This window comes from Apodemus sylvaticus, chromosome 11 (genome assembly GCF_947179515.1).
Source record: "Apodemus sylvaticus chromosome 11, mApoSyl1.1, whole genome shotgun sequence".
NCBI classification, from domain to species: Eukaryota; Metazoa; Chordata; class Mammalia; order Rodentia; family Muridae; genus Apodemus; species Apodemus sylvaticus.
In genome coordinates this window covers 6,921,433-6,937,650 of record NC_067482.1, presented here as the reverse complement: position 1 = coordinate 6,937,650, position 16,218 = coordinate 6,921,433, and the positions used below count along the sequence as shown (strand labels likewise).

Here is a 16,218-nt window from a genome sequence, read left to right as displayed (position 1 = left end):
GCTTTAGAGTAGATGTGATTGCTGACTTTTAAAGCAACATGAACAGGAAATATTTTATGATTTCCTTGTCTTCAGCTCCATTTTGAAGCCTCTCTTTAGCTACTATATTTCAATGTCATTTTTCTCCTCAAATAAGCTACTTATAATGAGAAATACTTATTAAGGTAAGTGTTACATCTTGCTCTTGAAGAGGCTAACTCTGTGATTGACTGGCTACAATTTGCATTTAAAAGACTTAACTTAAATAAATCCAAGTGCTTGAAATCACTAATGAACCACTGTTAATTGATTTCCTCAAGAAATTTACAAATTTGTCTCTGAGATACTCAGAAAGAATAAGTCTGCATGATGTGACCTCCTGACATTACTCTGGCCATAAGAATTGCTCACAAGGGGTTTTGACATTCGGGTTAAACCGTGCTGCCCAAGCAGCTCGTCTTAAGGAAGGACTTTAATAACACTGAGCTATGTTCAGTAGCTTGGCTAGGGAATCGTCCAGTGTGCTATGACAGGAGAAGGAAACAGTCTGCTTAATCTTCAGGCGGCAAACATTCATTTAATCCACAGTAATTCAACTCTAATGAATTTCTGGAAGAGCAAAGAGCATACAGACTAATTTAAATTTATTCCCAGATGTTGATTTAAAAAGGTAGTTAATTCATGAGGAATGAAAGAAATCCTAATTTGGGATTTTCTTTCTTTCTTTCTTCCTTTCTTTTTTTAGAAATCTGAAGTAATCTTGTTTGATCAAGCCCAACATATCTTCAAAACATAATTTACATTAGCACTAATATGTAAATTCATAGATTACATTTAATAAAATGTGTGAGTAGACACAAACTAGAAAAACAGGTGGAAAGATTTTCAAGTCAGTGTCATATTTTAAGAGTAGAGAAAAACATTTCAGCAAAAGTAAGCAGTTTATCCCCTTTATTATTTGTAGGATTTTTCTGTCCTTTGTTTGTAGTATAGGTGCGTGAGTGTACACATGTGTGATGTGTGCATGTGTGGGTGCTTCTGTATGCACATGCATGTGAGGGCTAAAGGTAGGCACTGGCATCCTTCCCTGGTCACTCTCTACCACTTTGTGACTTTCTGAATTATTCGTTTTAGACTTAAGGAAAATATGTATGAAGTTATAATGTTATAGTATACATATGTGTAACTGTATATGAAATGTAAATGTTCAAAGGTATTATGTTCTCCTTGCATTTGTATGAAGTATTATGGAAATGGAAAGATCTGTAACAGGAATTAGAAGTTTCAAGAGCCAGTGGATAATCATATGACGTTAGAAATCAGACTTACCTAATTAGACATTAGCCCAAAATCATAGACTCAGAACTGCTCTTGAATAGTGACCATTTCAGTTCACTGTTCCTGCTGATGACGAAGACAGAAGACTATCAGACATGACCAAATTCAGTGGTAGTGTTTCACTGACTTCCAGGAGTAGTTGTCTAAGCATTGCCTGGTGGCCATGTCCACCCTGGGACCTCTGGACTCCTGTTAGTTAGCTACTACTTGAGAGAGGATTACTTTTACTTCTCAGTGATTTAAATGACTTATCTGCATGTTTATTTAATCACTGTCCATCAATGAGGTTTTGAATATTACCTGTTAATGATATGGAGAACATGAGAGCAGGTTTGGAGAAATTTATCTTCGTATACACGACATGAATAAGACCCGGTGTTTGAAAGGAGTATTGATTGATAAGGGTGGAAGCGAGGTGAACAGGCATGCTCTGTGGACCTGTGTTAAGTCAAGCAAATCGCATGTGGGTGAACCGTTTAAGGATCTCTGTGCTAGATGAATACTCCATAGGATGTGAAACTATAAAGTATCAGTGGGAACACTTGCTTTGCCATTTATTATCTAGCTACATGCATGCCTTCTTTTTTGAAATCTCTACGAACAATGATCAATGAGTCTCTGGTCTCAGAAGGACTGAAGTAGGCAGAGCTTGCGATACAATGTTGAACCTTCCATGTCTCATACTGCCCCACTCATGGAAGGGCTTGTTGGGGGACAGGGTTGTTCTACCATGAAGCAAGCCCGAAAATACTTGACATTTGATCTCACAGAAATTCCCCAGGGAGCAGTCTTCAGCAGTCTTGCATTGGAAACAAACAGAATAAATTGACAAGAGCACTCAGAGCCCAGTGGCCACTGGGAAGGATACGATCAGTGCCAGGAAACAGCACTGTGCCTTTTACCATTTCTCCCATGATGCACCCTACTGACCACATGTCAACTGAAAACGAAAATGAAATGAAGATAAACACGAAATAGATCAACACATAAATAAAACGTCAAGGCCACTTTGCACGGTGGAGTCCTCCACTAGGCGTCCACAGATGGTATCATTCTGGGATATGATTCTAGGGAGAGGCCAGTCTGTGACCAGCGGTGCTTTGAGTTAGGAACAGGGTATATATGGAGTGCCCAGCCCTTCCTGCTGCAGAGCTGAACGAACAAAACCACCTGAAAGCTACCGATGCCTGATTATATTGCTTTGCAATTATAATTCAACTCTTTCTCTCACTTCTGATTTAAAAGATCTAATTTGCATTCATCTGCTGGAATCTGGGTGATTTGTATTGAAAATTATCCTAGGCTGCATTAATATGAGGACATGTAAATCATTTTCGTTTTTATTCTTTTGTGTACTGTATCTAAAAAAAAATGAAAGGGAGAAAGGCTAGCACAGCTAGCACTCCAGAAGAAATTTTCTTTTTTAAAAAAGGCATTCATGCTTGTTTATAAATATGAATGCATCTCCAGGAGCAGACATTTCTGTTGGAGAACGAATGTTTTGGAGTGTGCAGGGCTCTGTCATTGAATCCTATCAAAGGAACAGGGTTCTGAGCTGGAAGTCTTTTTCCTCTTCCATAAATGCAGGGCCTTTGCAATGCTAAAAGTGCTGGCTATTCAAATAGGACTGTTCAACAAGAAATAAACAAGATTAAAGAGCAAACACTTCGAGGGCTGAAAATAAAAGGAAACCTGGAATGTGAGGGTCAGTTGCACTGGTCTCCCCGCTATTGCCAGTTATCATCCAGAATTTAAATCAGGAAGGCAGAGCAGGGGGCGGGGAGGGGACGCACAGGAAAGGCAGGATGGGAAGGGAGAGCAAGAAAGGGACATGCCCTCTCTTGTGGGGCTGCACCTGCTAGGTCCTACAGGAAGTCAGAGGCTGGCTGGGGCAATGGAGCAAAGGGGAAGGGGCGGGGCGGGGCGTCGCAGCATGGGCGTGGCTTTACTCCACTCATGCTCCAAATTACATGTAGTAATTTGGCAGTGTTCTGAAAGAGTTCCTCAGGAGGCTCTTTCCATTGTCAAAATCTCACTAGGGAAGGCGTCCATTGCTTAGCCCCTAAAGGGTTAGAACCTTGAAGATGAGGAGCGTGCCCAGGGTGCCAATGTGTTTGTTTCCATTTCAGGAAAGCAAGTACCATGCAAAAGTATCAGGGAAAGAGAGCAAACGGTTGTGTGTCTGCTGTGGCGTGTTAAAAGCATCTGACAATCACTGCCTCACAAAAGGTTGCTGTGCTCAGATATGGAAAGATGTTTTATATTTAACTGACAAGTATTCTTATCACACTGTCCCAAGTGACCCAACTGTGTGTAGTGTGTGCATGCATGTTGTGTAAGTGCCTGAGTATATTTGTATATCTGCTTTTTGGTGTGGAGATGTGTATGTATGCAGTATGTGTATGATATATGTACTGTATATACAGTGTGTGTGTGTGTGTGTATGTAGTGCACAACTGGTGTGTGTAGTATGTGTGCACATCTGTATTCTGCAAGGGCAAATGTGTATAGAATGTGTCGTATGAGAACATTTTGTGTATAGGATATATAGTGTGTGTGTATAGCATGCACATGTGTGAATATATGTAATGTGTCTGTGTAGTATGTATGTTTCTAGTATGTCATGTCTATGAGCAGTGTGTTTGTATAGTGTGTGTGTGTGCCCCTAAAATTTCAGCTTCTAGTTACATAATTTATAGTCAGGTACATAATAGGTTTTTATAGCTTTTGTTTTTTAAAATGAGTAAACCTACCCACTCATTAGGCAGCCTATTTCACAGCTGAAGCTGCTTAAAGTAGAATCCTCCATATCAAATCACCTGTGCCTCCACAGATGGCTCCTAGTATCTAAGCAATGTCTCTGTTTCCTCATACAAAATATTTGAGAGTGTGGTAATGCTGAGACATTTGTCTCCTAAAATTGACAAGTTTTATCTCTTAGAATAAATCTTATTTTTTATTATTTATTTTATTATATTATTAAAATAGTCCTAAATATTATCTCTAATATCAAAAGTCAGAATGGGAACCAGGTCTCCCTACTGTGCATTTCCTTCAACAGGCTCTAGACATTTGTTGGTTCAATAACTGATATTATCAACTGGTATGAAACTAAACTCTGTTCTCTCTCTCTCTCTCTCTCTCTCTCTCTCTCTCTCTCTCTCTCTCTCTCTCTCTCTCAGTGTGTGTGTGTGTGTGTGTGTGTACTTTTGTAAGATATCCACATATTCCAAAGTAAAAGATGAACATTTTCCCACATTTATCTTCCTGGTTAGCACTCAAACAAATCATAAAACTTTCATAGAGAAATGAAAAGACAGAAAGATGCACACCGAGTTTGAGCAAGGTCTGTTTGGCCACTGGTGCATCATTCGGAATGATTGTACTCAAAGCCTTTGAACTCCCCAAAGGTTTCCTCCCTGTTCCAAGCCTCTGACTACCTATACTTCTGCAGCAGGAGCGTCAAGTCTGATGTCTGGAAATCACAACCTGTAAACATTGACATAAGCATGGATCACTGCATGAATCTCATGCACTTGAATGGGAGTAATACTCAATATCTAGTGTTGTAACAAACTTTATAAATCAGTCCTCCCACACATTAGAGCTAGGTGGATTCAGAGCTCATCTCATTGGTTGGGGAGAGTGATACGTGGTAAGCCTTCACTCTCTATGTACAATGGTGGATAATGATTATCAAGGCTACACCAGGTCAACTTGTGAAATCTTGACAGTGTTAGAACAGATGATTGAGTATGTGATACAGATGAATTCTCATCCTTTCTCAGGTGTATTGGGCCTCTGTGAGCTCTGAACGGGATGCTGATAGGGTATGGGTATGTTAACAGTTTGTCCCCATCACCAGTATCCCCACAGTCAGGGAGCCAACGTAGTTACAATTCCAATACCCAGACACTGTGTCACTTTGCTTAAAAGAAATTTTAAGCAAATTCAGATGTTGCTAAAATATAGTCATCAAGCTGACTCTGACACATCTCTTCTTTTTAAATTTATCTTTAACCTCATTCTAAAGAGAGAAACCCCCAATCACCATGTCTACATTCTCCTAATAGCTTAGGTCATAATCCGTGATTAAGTAGTGCTGGGTCTCTGTGAGTACCATTTTCTCTGTAACCTCAAATACTAAATGCTAAAGACTCAACAACCAGCAGTGGCGCTAATGGAAAGCAGTGGTACCTGGGGGAAGAGCGGTCATTGGAGGCACACCCTTTAAAATATAGATATACAGTCTCTTTGCCTCTCTCTTCTTTTATACCCCTTGGCTAATGACGGACTGAAACATCTGAAACCACATGTCCCAAATATCCCTTTCCTTCTTATCAGCTATGGCTTCCACTGCTCTGTTAACAAGGAGGTGACCAGCCGTACTGCCAGGCAGAACACTGAAATGTGTCCACTTTGGAGATGATGTGACTGTCACACCACAACCTCTGGGACCACACTGCTTTATCCTTTAGCTCCCTGAACTGAACTGTCACTTAAGTTAGAATTCAGACAACATTCTTCATAAACATCTCTTACAGTGAACCTCAAAGGATGACAGAAAGAGCTAATATTTTTTTTAAAGCACAATATTTCTTCGGAAATCTTACATTTAAAAAGTTAACCACGAGGCCAAGTCTTTAAAAAGCACAATGTGTTAAAATAAAAGATTATGAATGTCCTCCAATAAACTGAAAAGACGTGTGTTCTTCCTACTTCAGATCCACACACAAAAGTTTCCAAGACACGCTGTGAAATTCTCCAGTGTCAAGGACTTAGGAACACTTTATCCTGGGTCCATGTGTCTACGTTGCTGGCTTCACATCCCAGAATCTCCAGTTCTGTAGTGAACGCTATTGTGCTCCTCCCTGCCTCCCTCTCTCTGCCTCCCTCTCCCTGCCTCCCTCTCCCTGCCTCCCTCTCTCTGTGTCTCTGACTCTATGCCACTGTCTCTCTCTGTCTCTCTGTCTCTGTCTCTGTCTCTGTCTCTCTCTCTCTCTCTCTCTCTCTCACACACACACACACACACAGGCATATAAGAGAGTAGGAAGAAAACTAATGGTGAAAATAAATCTTATTAAAGAGTTTCAAATAAAGAACGTAATCTCATTCTCAAAGTTATGTTCATCATTGCCAGATGTTTACAGATATGAAAGAATGACTCTAGAAATGTATGCTCTAAATGTATCTAAAACCAACTTTTCACACTGTTGAAGATAATTTTGCATTATCTTAAGGATTATGAAGACTACATAATACATAGATTATAAAATAATATGTAAACTATAAACTTACTGGCAAGGGTGATTGCTATTTCAAAGTGCTAAGGAGGGCAACCGTCCATCGGTACATGGCACGGATATGTCAGTCATGACCTCGCTTTCTATTCGCCTTACTTTGACTATCCCCAGTTCTCCTGTGCCAGCTTTAAATGATACGACGTTCTGTTGATATAAAGATGTTTCCTTTGTTTTCTTTTATGAGGGACATTTCTCTGACCCTTAGTACCATCCCTCCCTAGCAAGGTTCCTTATGTTTGCAGAAAGCAAAAACAAGAGGGTGATTACTCTGTCTGCTGTCAGCTATAGTTGGAGATGGTTCTGTTAATATCTAGAGTTTTCAAATGAATACCATTTACTAAGGTTCAGCAGAAACCAAGTCTGGAAAACTGTGATCTAGAATTAGAGAAAAAAAGACCAATGTGAGTCCTTGTTCAAAGAAGATCCTTCCATTTGAAAGAGAAAAAGGAAGGTAGAAAAAAGTGTATCTAAAAGAAGCAGGCTTCATAGCAGGATAACGCACATATGAGCTCGCAGAGACTGTGACAACATCACAGGGCCTGCACAGGTCCAAGTCAGAGAGGATCCCAGTACTGCGAAGGAAAGAGGACACGGGCTCCCACCCCTAACCCCGAAGCTCTCTGAAGCTGCCAGCCACTCACAAGGGAAGAATTAGTTTTCTCCAGTTGAATCTCACTTGGGATACAAACCACACTAAGGGCAGGCCTCAGGCCCAGCAGAGGAAGCCAACACAACACACTCTCTGTGGTACTTTTGGATATTTTTTCTCTCGTGTTACTTTGGGCACTTTTAATCTTACTCTTTTTCTAGTATATTCTGGTCTTTAATTGTGTGTATGTGTGTGTGTGTGTGTGTGTGTGTGTGTGTGTATGTGTATGTGTGTATAGGTATTTGTGTGTGTACTGTGATTTTTTTAATTCTCATCTGGTCATTTTGTTGTTGATGACGCTGTTGTTACTGTTTGTTTTTTGGTTGGTTGTTTATTTCTACCTTTTTTTTTCTAAAGAGAGAGAAAGAAGGCATAGGCAAGGCATAGGTGGATGGGTGGGGAGGTGGGGAGGGTCTGGGAGGGGGGCAAGGGAGAGAAAACTGTGATCGGAATATATTGCATGAGAAATTTTATTTTCAACTAAAGAAAAAAAGAAGCAGGCTTAGAGAAGGTTCATGGGAAATCAGTGGGGCTGTGGGTGTCTCTGGTAACCAGGAGGACAGTGCTTCAGGCTTGGCCTTGGAGCGAATAGAAGGAAGGGGATAGGGAGGGAGAAAGGGACTGCAGTGACTGGGAAAACGTCTAACTGAGAAACTTGAAGCTGCTTCTCTATAACCTTTGCTGGAAGAAACAAGGTACCTCTGGAGGGCAGAGAGCCCTGATCTCTATCCTCGGTAAATGCTGTGCATGTCATAGGATCTGTTTTTCTTCTAAAGTATGGCAAAGATTGAGTGAGGTGACACACAATTCAGATAAATGAGTTAGAAACACCTGAACATTCAAATACTTAGCAATTTACCAGATGGAAAGCAAATGCCTTTATTTATGTATGCATTCTGCATACGTGTTCATGTGCACATAGTGGGCAGTTGCATGTGCCTGTGTATGAGCATGTATGGACACGGAGGAAAAGAGCAACCTCGGGTGCTATTCCTCAGGCTAGACCTGCCATCTTTGGAGACAGGCACAGGGTCTCTCACTAGCCCAGGCTGGCTGGCCAGTGAGCCCCAGGGATCTGCTTGCATACCTGTGGCCACACCCCAGGAACTTTCTGCAATGTCTGCTCTTTTTAGGTGTGTTCTTGCAATTGAGCACACGTTCCTGTGCATGTAAGAGAACACTTCTGCACTGGTGAAAATTCCAGTGAAATGTTTATGATTTGATTTTTTGTTGTTGTTGTTTTTAAAATTTTTGCTTTACACCCAGAATTGGAAGTTTTGTGAGAGGCGAGAAATAATGTTGAATACAGACTATTATATAAGTTTGTAGTCAGAACAATTTAAAGTTTTTATTAATATTAACTGGTTTACACATGTTTTAATATTTAATAGAGGTAACTGCTATATTTCTTTCTATATTCTTGTTGACAAAAATCCCAAAACTCATATCTACTCTTCTGCACTGATGTTGAACTTGTCAGTTGACATTGATCATAGTTTGCATTAGCATTCCCAAGAACTGCTGCATGTGTCATAGTATATTCTCCTTGTGAAATGTAGAATATACTTCTATATTTCATAAGAAGAAAATGTATATAGAGAGTGAACTTCTGGTCACTGAAGAAATCCATCTGCTTTAGTAATTCTCATGTGTATATAGCCCTCTAAGAAACATAGTTGGAAAAGCAATGCCTGATCTTTATGTATGTGTGTTCAAATGTGTGGGTGCAGGGGGCATCAGAGGTCATTGTCTGGAGCCCCCTTCAATTACATTCCACCTTGGGTTTTGAGCCAGGGTCTTTCACTGAGCCTGGAACCCCTTGATTAGCTAGGCTGACTGTCCAAAACTGAACTTACAGATGTGAGCTTCTGCACTTGGCTTTCACGTGGGTGCTGGGGACTTGAACTCAGGTCCTCCTTGTTCAGTAAGCACTTTACCCTAAGCACTGAGCAATCTTCCTGGCTACACAATTACCTATTTATATAGCATCTTATCATCTCAAAGGTCCTCCTTAAGTCACCTGCCCTCTGTTACTTGGAATGATCATGGTTTCTAAGAATGTACATTTATATATATATTTATATATATAAATATATATATATTGGTTTTTTGAGACAGGGTCTCTCTGTGTAGCCTTGGCTGATCTGGAACTCACTCTGTAGACCAAGCTGACCTTGAACTCAGAAATCTGTCTGCCTCTGCCTCCCAAGTGCTGGGATTAAAGGCGTGCACCACCACTGCCTGGCCATACATTCATATTTTACAGCAGCTCTGCCACAGGGCCCTCTCTGAACCTGTCCTTATATGAGCCCATAGACTGATGCTTAGACTGTGAGGCAGAGTAAGTAGGCAACAGGCTTGAATGCTGTGGATCAAATAGCTGTAGAAAGAAGATGGGAAATGATTTGCAAACAGTAGCTTCTTTTGCTAATTATGTTTTTGTTGTTGATTGGTTGGTTGTCTACTTGGTTTTCATTTAGATTTGGATGGTTTCTATTATTTGTGAAGAATAGCATTCCTGCTTTGGCTTATAGGAAAGAAAGTGATTTAAGAAGCAAAGGGCTATTGAAAAATTAATGAGAAGTCCTGTGTTGGCCAATCTGAGTGCTGGTGAGAGGATATAGAAGCCTTTGCCTCGTGACAAGTAACCCACTTACCCAAGTTTCTGCTTCTGTCTTTACTCTGCTGGTAAAACCGTTACGAGTTTAAAAGGAGAGAAAACAGAACAGGTGCAGCCTCAGCCAAAGGTACAAGGATACAGTCCCTTCCGGGAAAGAGGATTTTGTGGCGAACCATTTCTCCCATGATGCATCCCACAGACCATATATCCACTAGAACAGGAAAGAGGGCATGAAGACAGAGGAGGGAAGAAAGGTTAAGTGACTCTGACGATTGGAAAATAGCTTTCACATTCTGCCTGAAGTGGCCCAATGTGAGTTACGATCCACACTGCTACTGCAAAGGCTCTATGGTGAGAGCTCCCCCACTTGTAAAAAGGACTACTGCATGGATGGCCAAACTACAGCTTTATTGACTTGACTTGAGTCGGTGACATCGTGGACAGGAAAAGGGTTCATTGAACCAACAGAATGTCCAAGTAGGTGTCGGCTAAAGGTCTCGGAGAGACGGTTTTAAAACATTTGCTGGACTCATCGTTGTAGGGTGACTGGGTCTGCTTCCTATTTTATTTAGTTATGTACTATGGGTAAACAAGAGCACATCTGTCTGTCCCAAATACCAAGAGCACATCCGTCTGTCCCAAATAAGAGACAGCTGCTGAGCTTTGCAGGTGAAAAACCATAGTTTTTTTCCAATCGTAATTTATCCTTTAAGGTAAACATTGACTTTAATGTCCATCTGAAATATTTTGAGAAAAACTGATCCTTAAGCATGTGCACAAAGGAGCCGTGTGGAAGTGGAAATGTTCGAAGGGTGTTTGAGCGTAAGGAGGTAGTGTGTCTGTACCCACTTGTCGTCATATCCGTTAGTCAACTCGTCTCTTCCCAACCTCATCTCTTGCCGCTTCACATTTATTAGGGACAAGGGAAGTTTGAAACAAAACATTAGGCGGAGTTGCTCTGAGGGGTGGAAGGCGGGGTGGGGTGCACGGGAGGGACATGCCTGAGGCAGGAACAAGCTGTTTTTCTGCATGATAACCACTGTCAGCAGAGAGGGAAGCCAGCACTGGAGTGGGGGGCAGGACCCTCCTCCCTGCGCAGGGAGGCTCAGAGAGGAAGGCTTTCTTGGTTTAGTTTTTCTTGTTATTGTTGCTGCTTTGTGGCACTTTCAAATAAGAAAGGGGAAGGGGACTGAACACCTTCTGTCTGTGTGACAAAGACGCAGACCAGGTTCACTCAGACCCCCGGGGTTCTATACATCCTCAGCTCCCTTACCTTCTGTGACACTTGGTGACCATACCAATGGGTATTTGCTAAATGCAATCAGAGAAATTAGTGTATCCCAAGCCTCAAACACTTATCAGTTCACTGGGTTGGGATATTCAAAATCTTCCCCTTGAAATAGACAATAGATCATTAGTAACTAAGGTCCTCCATTCTTGAGTTTTCTTTAACTGACCCTCCTCGGTTGGTTTTTAGTTGGAATGAGAACTCCAGTAACATCTTAGTCAAAGGTAACACAGCTCTGGACATGACCGCACAAGTGAGCCTGGGCTGCTGGGGACTAACTTTCTCCATGATGTATACAAAGGTAGCAGCGTCCTCTAGACTGGAAGTACGCAAGTAATTTCTTTTAACTTCAGTGGTGAGGGAATTTTCATAAATCTACTCTGTAGTAACTACACTCAAAAACACAATAGTAGCTGTTTTAATAAAAATGTATGAAAATAGATCGCTAGGAATTAAATATATAAAATATAAAAATAGGTATTCAGGGCACATATACAAATCTAACTTAGTGCTAATATAAATTCTAAGTACATTAAATATGGCTTTCAACCTGGCTCTCTGTAATAGACATTCCAGACAAAATGATAAATTGCAAGGCTTTCAAAGAAGTACTTTATAAGCCCTCTAATTTTAATCAATCAAAATTCTATTTGAATTTCAGATATTTTTCCATATCTTTCAACATGTTCATGTTGAAAGATTTTTTTGTGGAAGACATAATGTAAAATGTAATTTTTTCCTTTATATGGTCTCTAGAATTTATTCTGATTTCCTAGATACTTGCTACCCTAAATATACTTACAGAGCATTTGATATAAGAACAAGAAGCATATAGTCTGAATAGTTTGAAAGACGCTAACATGCTAATCATTTAGTGTCCGTGAAGAATGTTGTTCCAAGATTCTGTACTTTCTTTGCTAGTCCTTCCTGAGGACCGCAGCCATCAACCTGAGGTACTACAGAGAAGTGTTCAATTAAAGCATCTGTCGTAATGTTTACAAGTTATCTGGGCTGCATGGCAATTCAGTTAGCATCGATTCTCCCTGTCTGAGCCCCTTGTGCCAATCAGAAGCCTTTTGACTGCATAATCACACTCTATTTGCAACTCTTTTTAGCCTGGGCCTTTTAGAGTAGCCCCGCCTAGTTCTTAGAAACACCCTTCATGGTCCTCAAGCCTGATCCCTTCCGGTTGGTATTTTCGACTATGAACGCGGCAGGCAGCTGTTTTTCCGAAGCATCAACCCACTACATCGCTGGTCCAGAATCGTCCCTACCGTTCTCCTTGTAGCCCATGCCCAGGATGACCTCGGGGGCTCTGTAGTATCTCGTCACCACATACGGAGTCATCATGAAGCTCGTGCCTGCCGTCCTGGCCAGTCCGAAGTCGAGGATTTTCAGTGTGCAATCAGACTTGACTACAATGTTACTGGGTTTTAAGTCCTGACAATAGGAACAGAAGAAGAAAGAGAGCTGATTGTCTCCTGGAACCACAATTTCTTTCTAACAACAGGACATCCTTGCAACACAATGGCTTGCCTGCAGGGCCCAGTATAAAGCATGGGATTACTGTGACACGTTTACGATTAGTTTCAGATTTCTAAAAATGCTCTTATATGATATTTTAAGTTCAGAAAAGAATTGTACTGTTGTTTGTTACAGTTTAGGCTCACATTGGGAAAACGTCTTGGGGAAAATAACACGTCATTTGTTATAGTGTCTTGGGTTTTCCTTTCAGACATCATAAACCGTTTAGGGTGTGTATCATTTCCAGGCCTGACAGGGCAGCAGATCAGGACAGCTGCCTCTGTGTGGCCAGAAAGGAAGCCTGGAAATGAGCTGTCTTCCTTCAGCTGCCCATCTGGCTTCTGCTCATCCAAGGGACAGGAAATACATTCTTCAGAAGTTGACCCTCGGTGAGCAAAAATATAAATTCAAATTCCACCAGAGCACAGACGGAGGTCCCCTCTACACAGCACTCAACTGGGAGGCAATGCTACAAAATACCAAGTGCCTGGTATTTGACCAACTCCCCTTGAGAAAGTAATCAAAAACTGTCCTGTCTGTCCTCGGCAGTCGGCACACCCACCGCAAGTCCGGAGTAAACGCTCTCACCCTGTGGATGATTCCAGCAGAGTGGAGATGCTTTATACCACACAGCATCTGGTACAGCAAGTAAGACATCCGCTCGTGGTCCAGCTCCATCTGAATCACCTGACACAAGTTGGCATCCATCAGTTCCATCACTAAGTAACTAGAAGGTAAATCCACAATGTCAGTTGCAGAACAGAGGGTCTAGCGCGGCCACTCTCAACCTGGGATCAAAAAATCCTTCTATGGGGGTTGTCTTAGACTATCAGAAAGCATGGAGGTTTACGTTACGATTCATAACAGTAGCACAATTACAGTTATGAAGGAGCAAAGGAAATAATTTCACCATTGCGGGTCATCACAACATGAGGAACTTCCAGCTCTGTGATTGTTAGAGTCAAGTATATTATGATTGACAGCTGCAGTGACTCTACAGAGAGAAAAGAGCAGCCATGCTCATTAGTATGTGCTGTGCACCACCTGTTTTCTAACCTTTACTGATCATATCTTTCCCTTGTATTGCTTAACTCTTTCCTAAGTATTATGATTGCAAATGAGAAAAGGACTCGGGACAGCCACCTCTAAAGGTGTGATGCTGCAGCTGTGTGGACTAAGAGACCACGCTCTAGAATTACTGCCCCCCAAGTCTATGTTTGTCACTGTCTTTCTAAATAGATCAATTTGGCACAAAATGAAAGGCATCGCAAAGACAGGTCAAAACAACAAAGAAAACTGCAGCCTGTCTTTTGTTAATATTTCATAAAATGAATTGAGCCATTTTAGAATCTCACAAAATTGATGAGCAAATATTCAATAAGGCTTTCTTCTGTGGGCGGACACAAAAGCACAAGGACCAGAGGCAGGAGTGCCCTTCAGAAGGCCACACCCCCCACAGCACACAGAGGCAGGAGTGCCCTTCAGAAGGCCACACCCCCCACAGCACACAGAGGCAGGAGTGCCCTTCAGAAGGCCACACCCACCACAGCACACAGAGGCAGGAGTGCCCTTCAGGTCACACCCACCACAGCACACAGAGGCAGGAGTGCCCTTCAGAAGGCCACACCCCCCACAGCACACAGAGGCAGGAGTGCCCTTCAGGTCACACCCACCACAGCAGCATCTTCACTACACTCTGCCTCAGGCTCTGGGTCCGTCCCTCAGGGTGCTTTGATTTTGGCAGGGAATTTCAACCAGGATTTTATTGCTATTTCTTATTTTTGTCATTTCCCCCAGAGCTGTCTAAGGGAATGGCGGGCTTAACCTTCCTTCATTACCTTTGTTCATTTGTTACTTACACATCTTGGAAGTCCTCCAGTGTTTTCTGGGGTGTAAAAACATTTAATAAGCTAATAATCTGGAAGAGAGAGCAGGAAAGGGACAAAGAAAAGAAAGATAATAGAAAGTTAATGATTTTTGAAGTATGAATTTTTTTTTTTTTTTTTACTGTAAGACATGCAAGATGGAAGCAGAAGAGATTGGGAATATCTCTGGACTGCTTCAGAGAACAGAAAACTGTGATCAGAAAGCACATAAAACCTGTCTTTATGTTCCTAAAGAAGCCATAATATCAATTCTGAGGCAGAACAGAACTAGAAGAGACCTGGGTACGGCATTGCTTCTCGTGACTCTGTGATCACACAGGAGCTGCCAGGTGGTTAATTCACAGAGTGACAGAGACAAGGGACTCCTCAGGAACATCACAAGGCATCTCTGCTCCTCCAAACGCAAAGTCACACCGTAAGTCAGGCTTTGCTCTTGGCGTTGAAACTTTCTTTTATTTCTATATGCCAATCAAACACTGCTTCAACCAATGATCCAGTCAGTCCTGGGGCTGGGGGTGGGGCAGGATGAACTGTGCAATAACTGTGTGCAGAATGAAAACTTCTGCAAAACGCGGCTTGAAAAGTTGTCCAAGTTCAGTCCTGTCTAGTTGAGTGATTTTATGAATTAGACGGTAAGTCAACCTCAGAAAGTCCATGTACTTACAGGCCCATGTAAATATATATATAAATAATCCCACATGTCTTCCCATTTAAATGTTATACATTAATGTAGGAATGAAAAATAAAAATATAAACAAGGGGAACAATCTACTTAAAATGTAGATATGAATAGAAATCTACTTTGCCAAAAACTTAGTTTGAGATCTAAATAACTTCAGGGCACAAATTCAGTGGCAGTTCATAAAGTTCATGAGTGGCACTCAAACATATGACGGGCTTAAAACAATACAGTTCTAAAGAACTGAAAAAAATGAGTCAATTCTATAAAGTTTTTCATTGTTGTTTGGATAAATTATTTTTTTTCAAAGGCACAAGGCATCCAGCGTTGTGTTAACTTTTAAGTGTCTGTTACTCTGAGTCCTCGGTGACAGGTCAAGTGGAATGATGTGTGTATGCAGCGCATTCGTCACGTGATCATCATCTATTCCCACACATCAAATACATCTCATAGAGTAATGTTTTATTGCAGAGGTTTTCTTTCTTTCTTTTTTTTTTTTTTTTAGAAAAATTGGACTACACATAGGGAACACATTTGCACTCACACACTTGCAGACTCTTACACATACACACCACTTAAGGATTGAATAAGGCTAACTTCCATCATCTTGTGGCTTTTACATTGGTCTCAAGCAACATTACAGGTTGCTTTCAATATTAGTTTCCCCTGAGATGGGGCTGTGGGGCTATGGAGCTGTGAGAAGCAGGCATGAGCAAGAGTGTGCTCGAGGTATGTCCTAACCCCAGAAATCTCATCCTGAGATCAGCAGGAATAGTATCGCTCCCCCCACCCCCCACACACACCCTGGGCCTGCATTTCCTGATGTACATAGCCTTTGCTCCACTGGACGAGGTCTTCTATCCCATATCCTCCTAGCCAGATTCAGCTTCCTCTCTCCTTATAAGGTCATGTCCAGCAGCACCTGGAGTTCCTCTCTATGCAAACGAGGCAC

The 16,218-nt window shown here is 41.6% G+C and overlaps 1 protein-coding gene across 1 annotated transcript in view; it reads right to left on the bottom strand.

Annotated features, from left to right (window-relative positions):
* Window positions 1–16,218, bottom strand: part of Mapk10 (mitogen-activated protein kinase 10) — a 281,578-nt gene that overhangs the window by 57,913 nt on the left and 207,447 nt on the right. The window contains exons 7-10 of the mRNA XM_052198829.1: window positions 14,561–14,619; window positions 13,290–13,428; window positions 12,452–12,617; window positions 2,186–2,257 (exon numbers count right to left, since the gene is read on the bottom strand). Coding sequence (XP_052054789.1) covers window positions 2,186–2,257; window positions 12,452–12,617; window positions 13,290–13,428; window positions 14,561–14,619 — 436 coding nt within the window. The remainder of the gene's footprint in view (window positions 1–2,185; window positions 2,258–12,451; window positions 12,618–13,289; window positions 13,429–14,560; window positions 14,620–16,218) is intronic.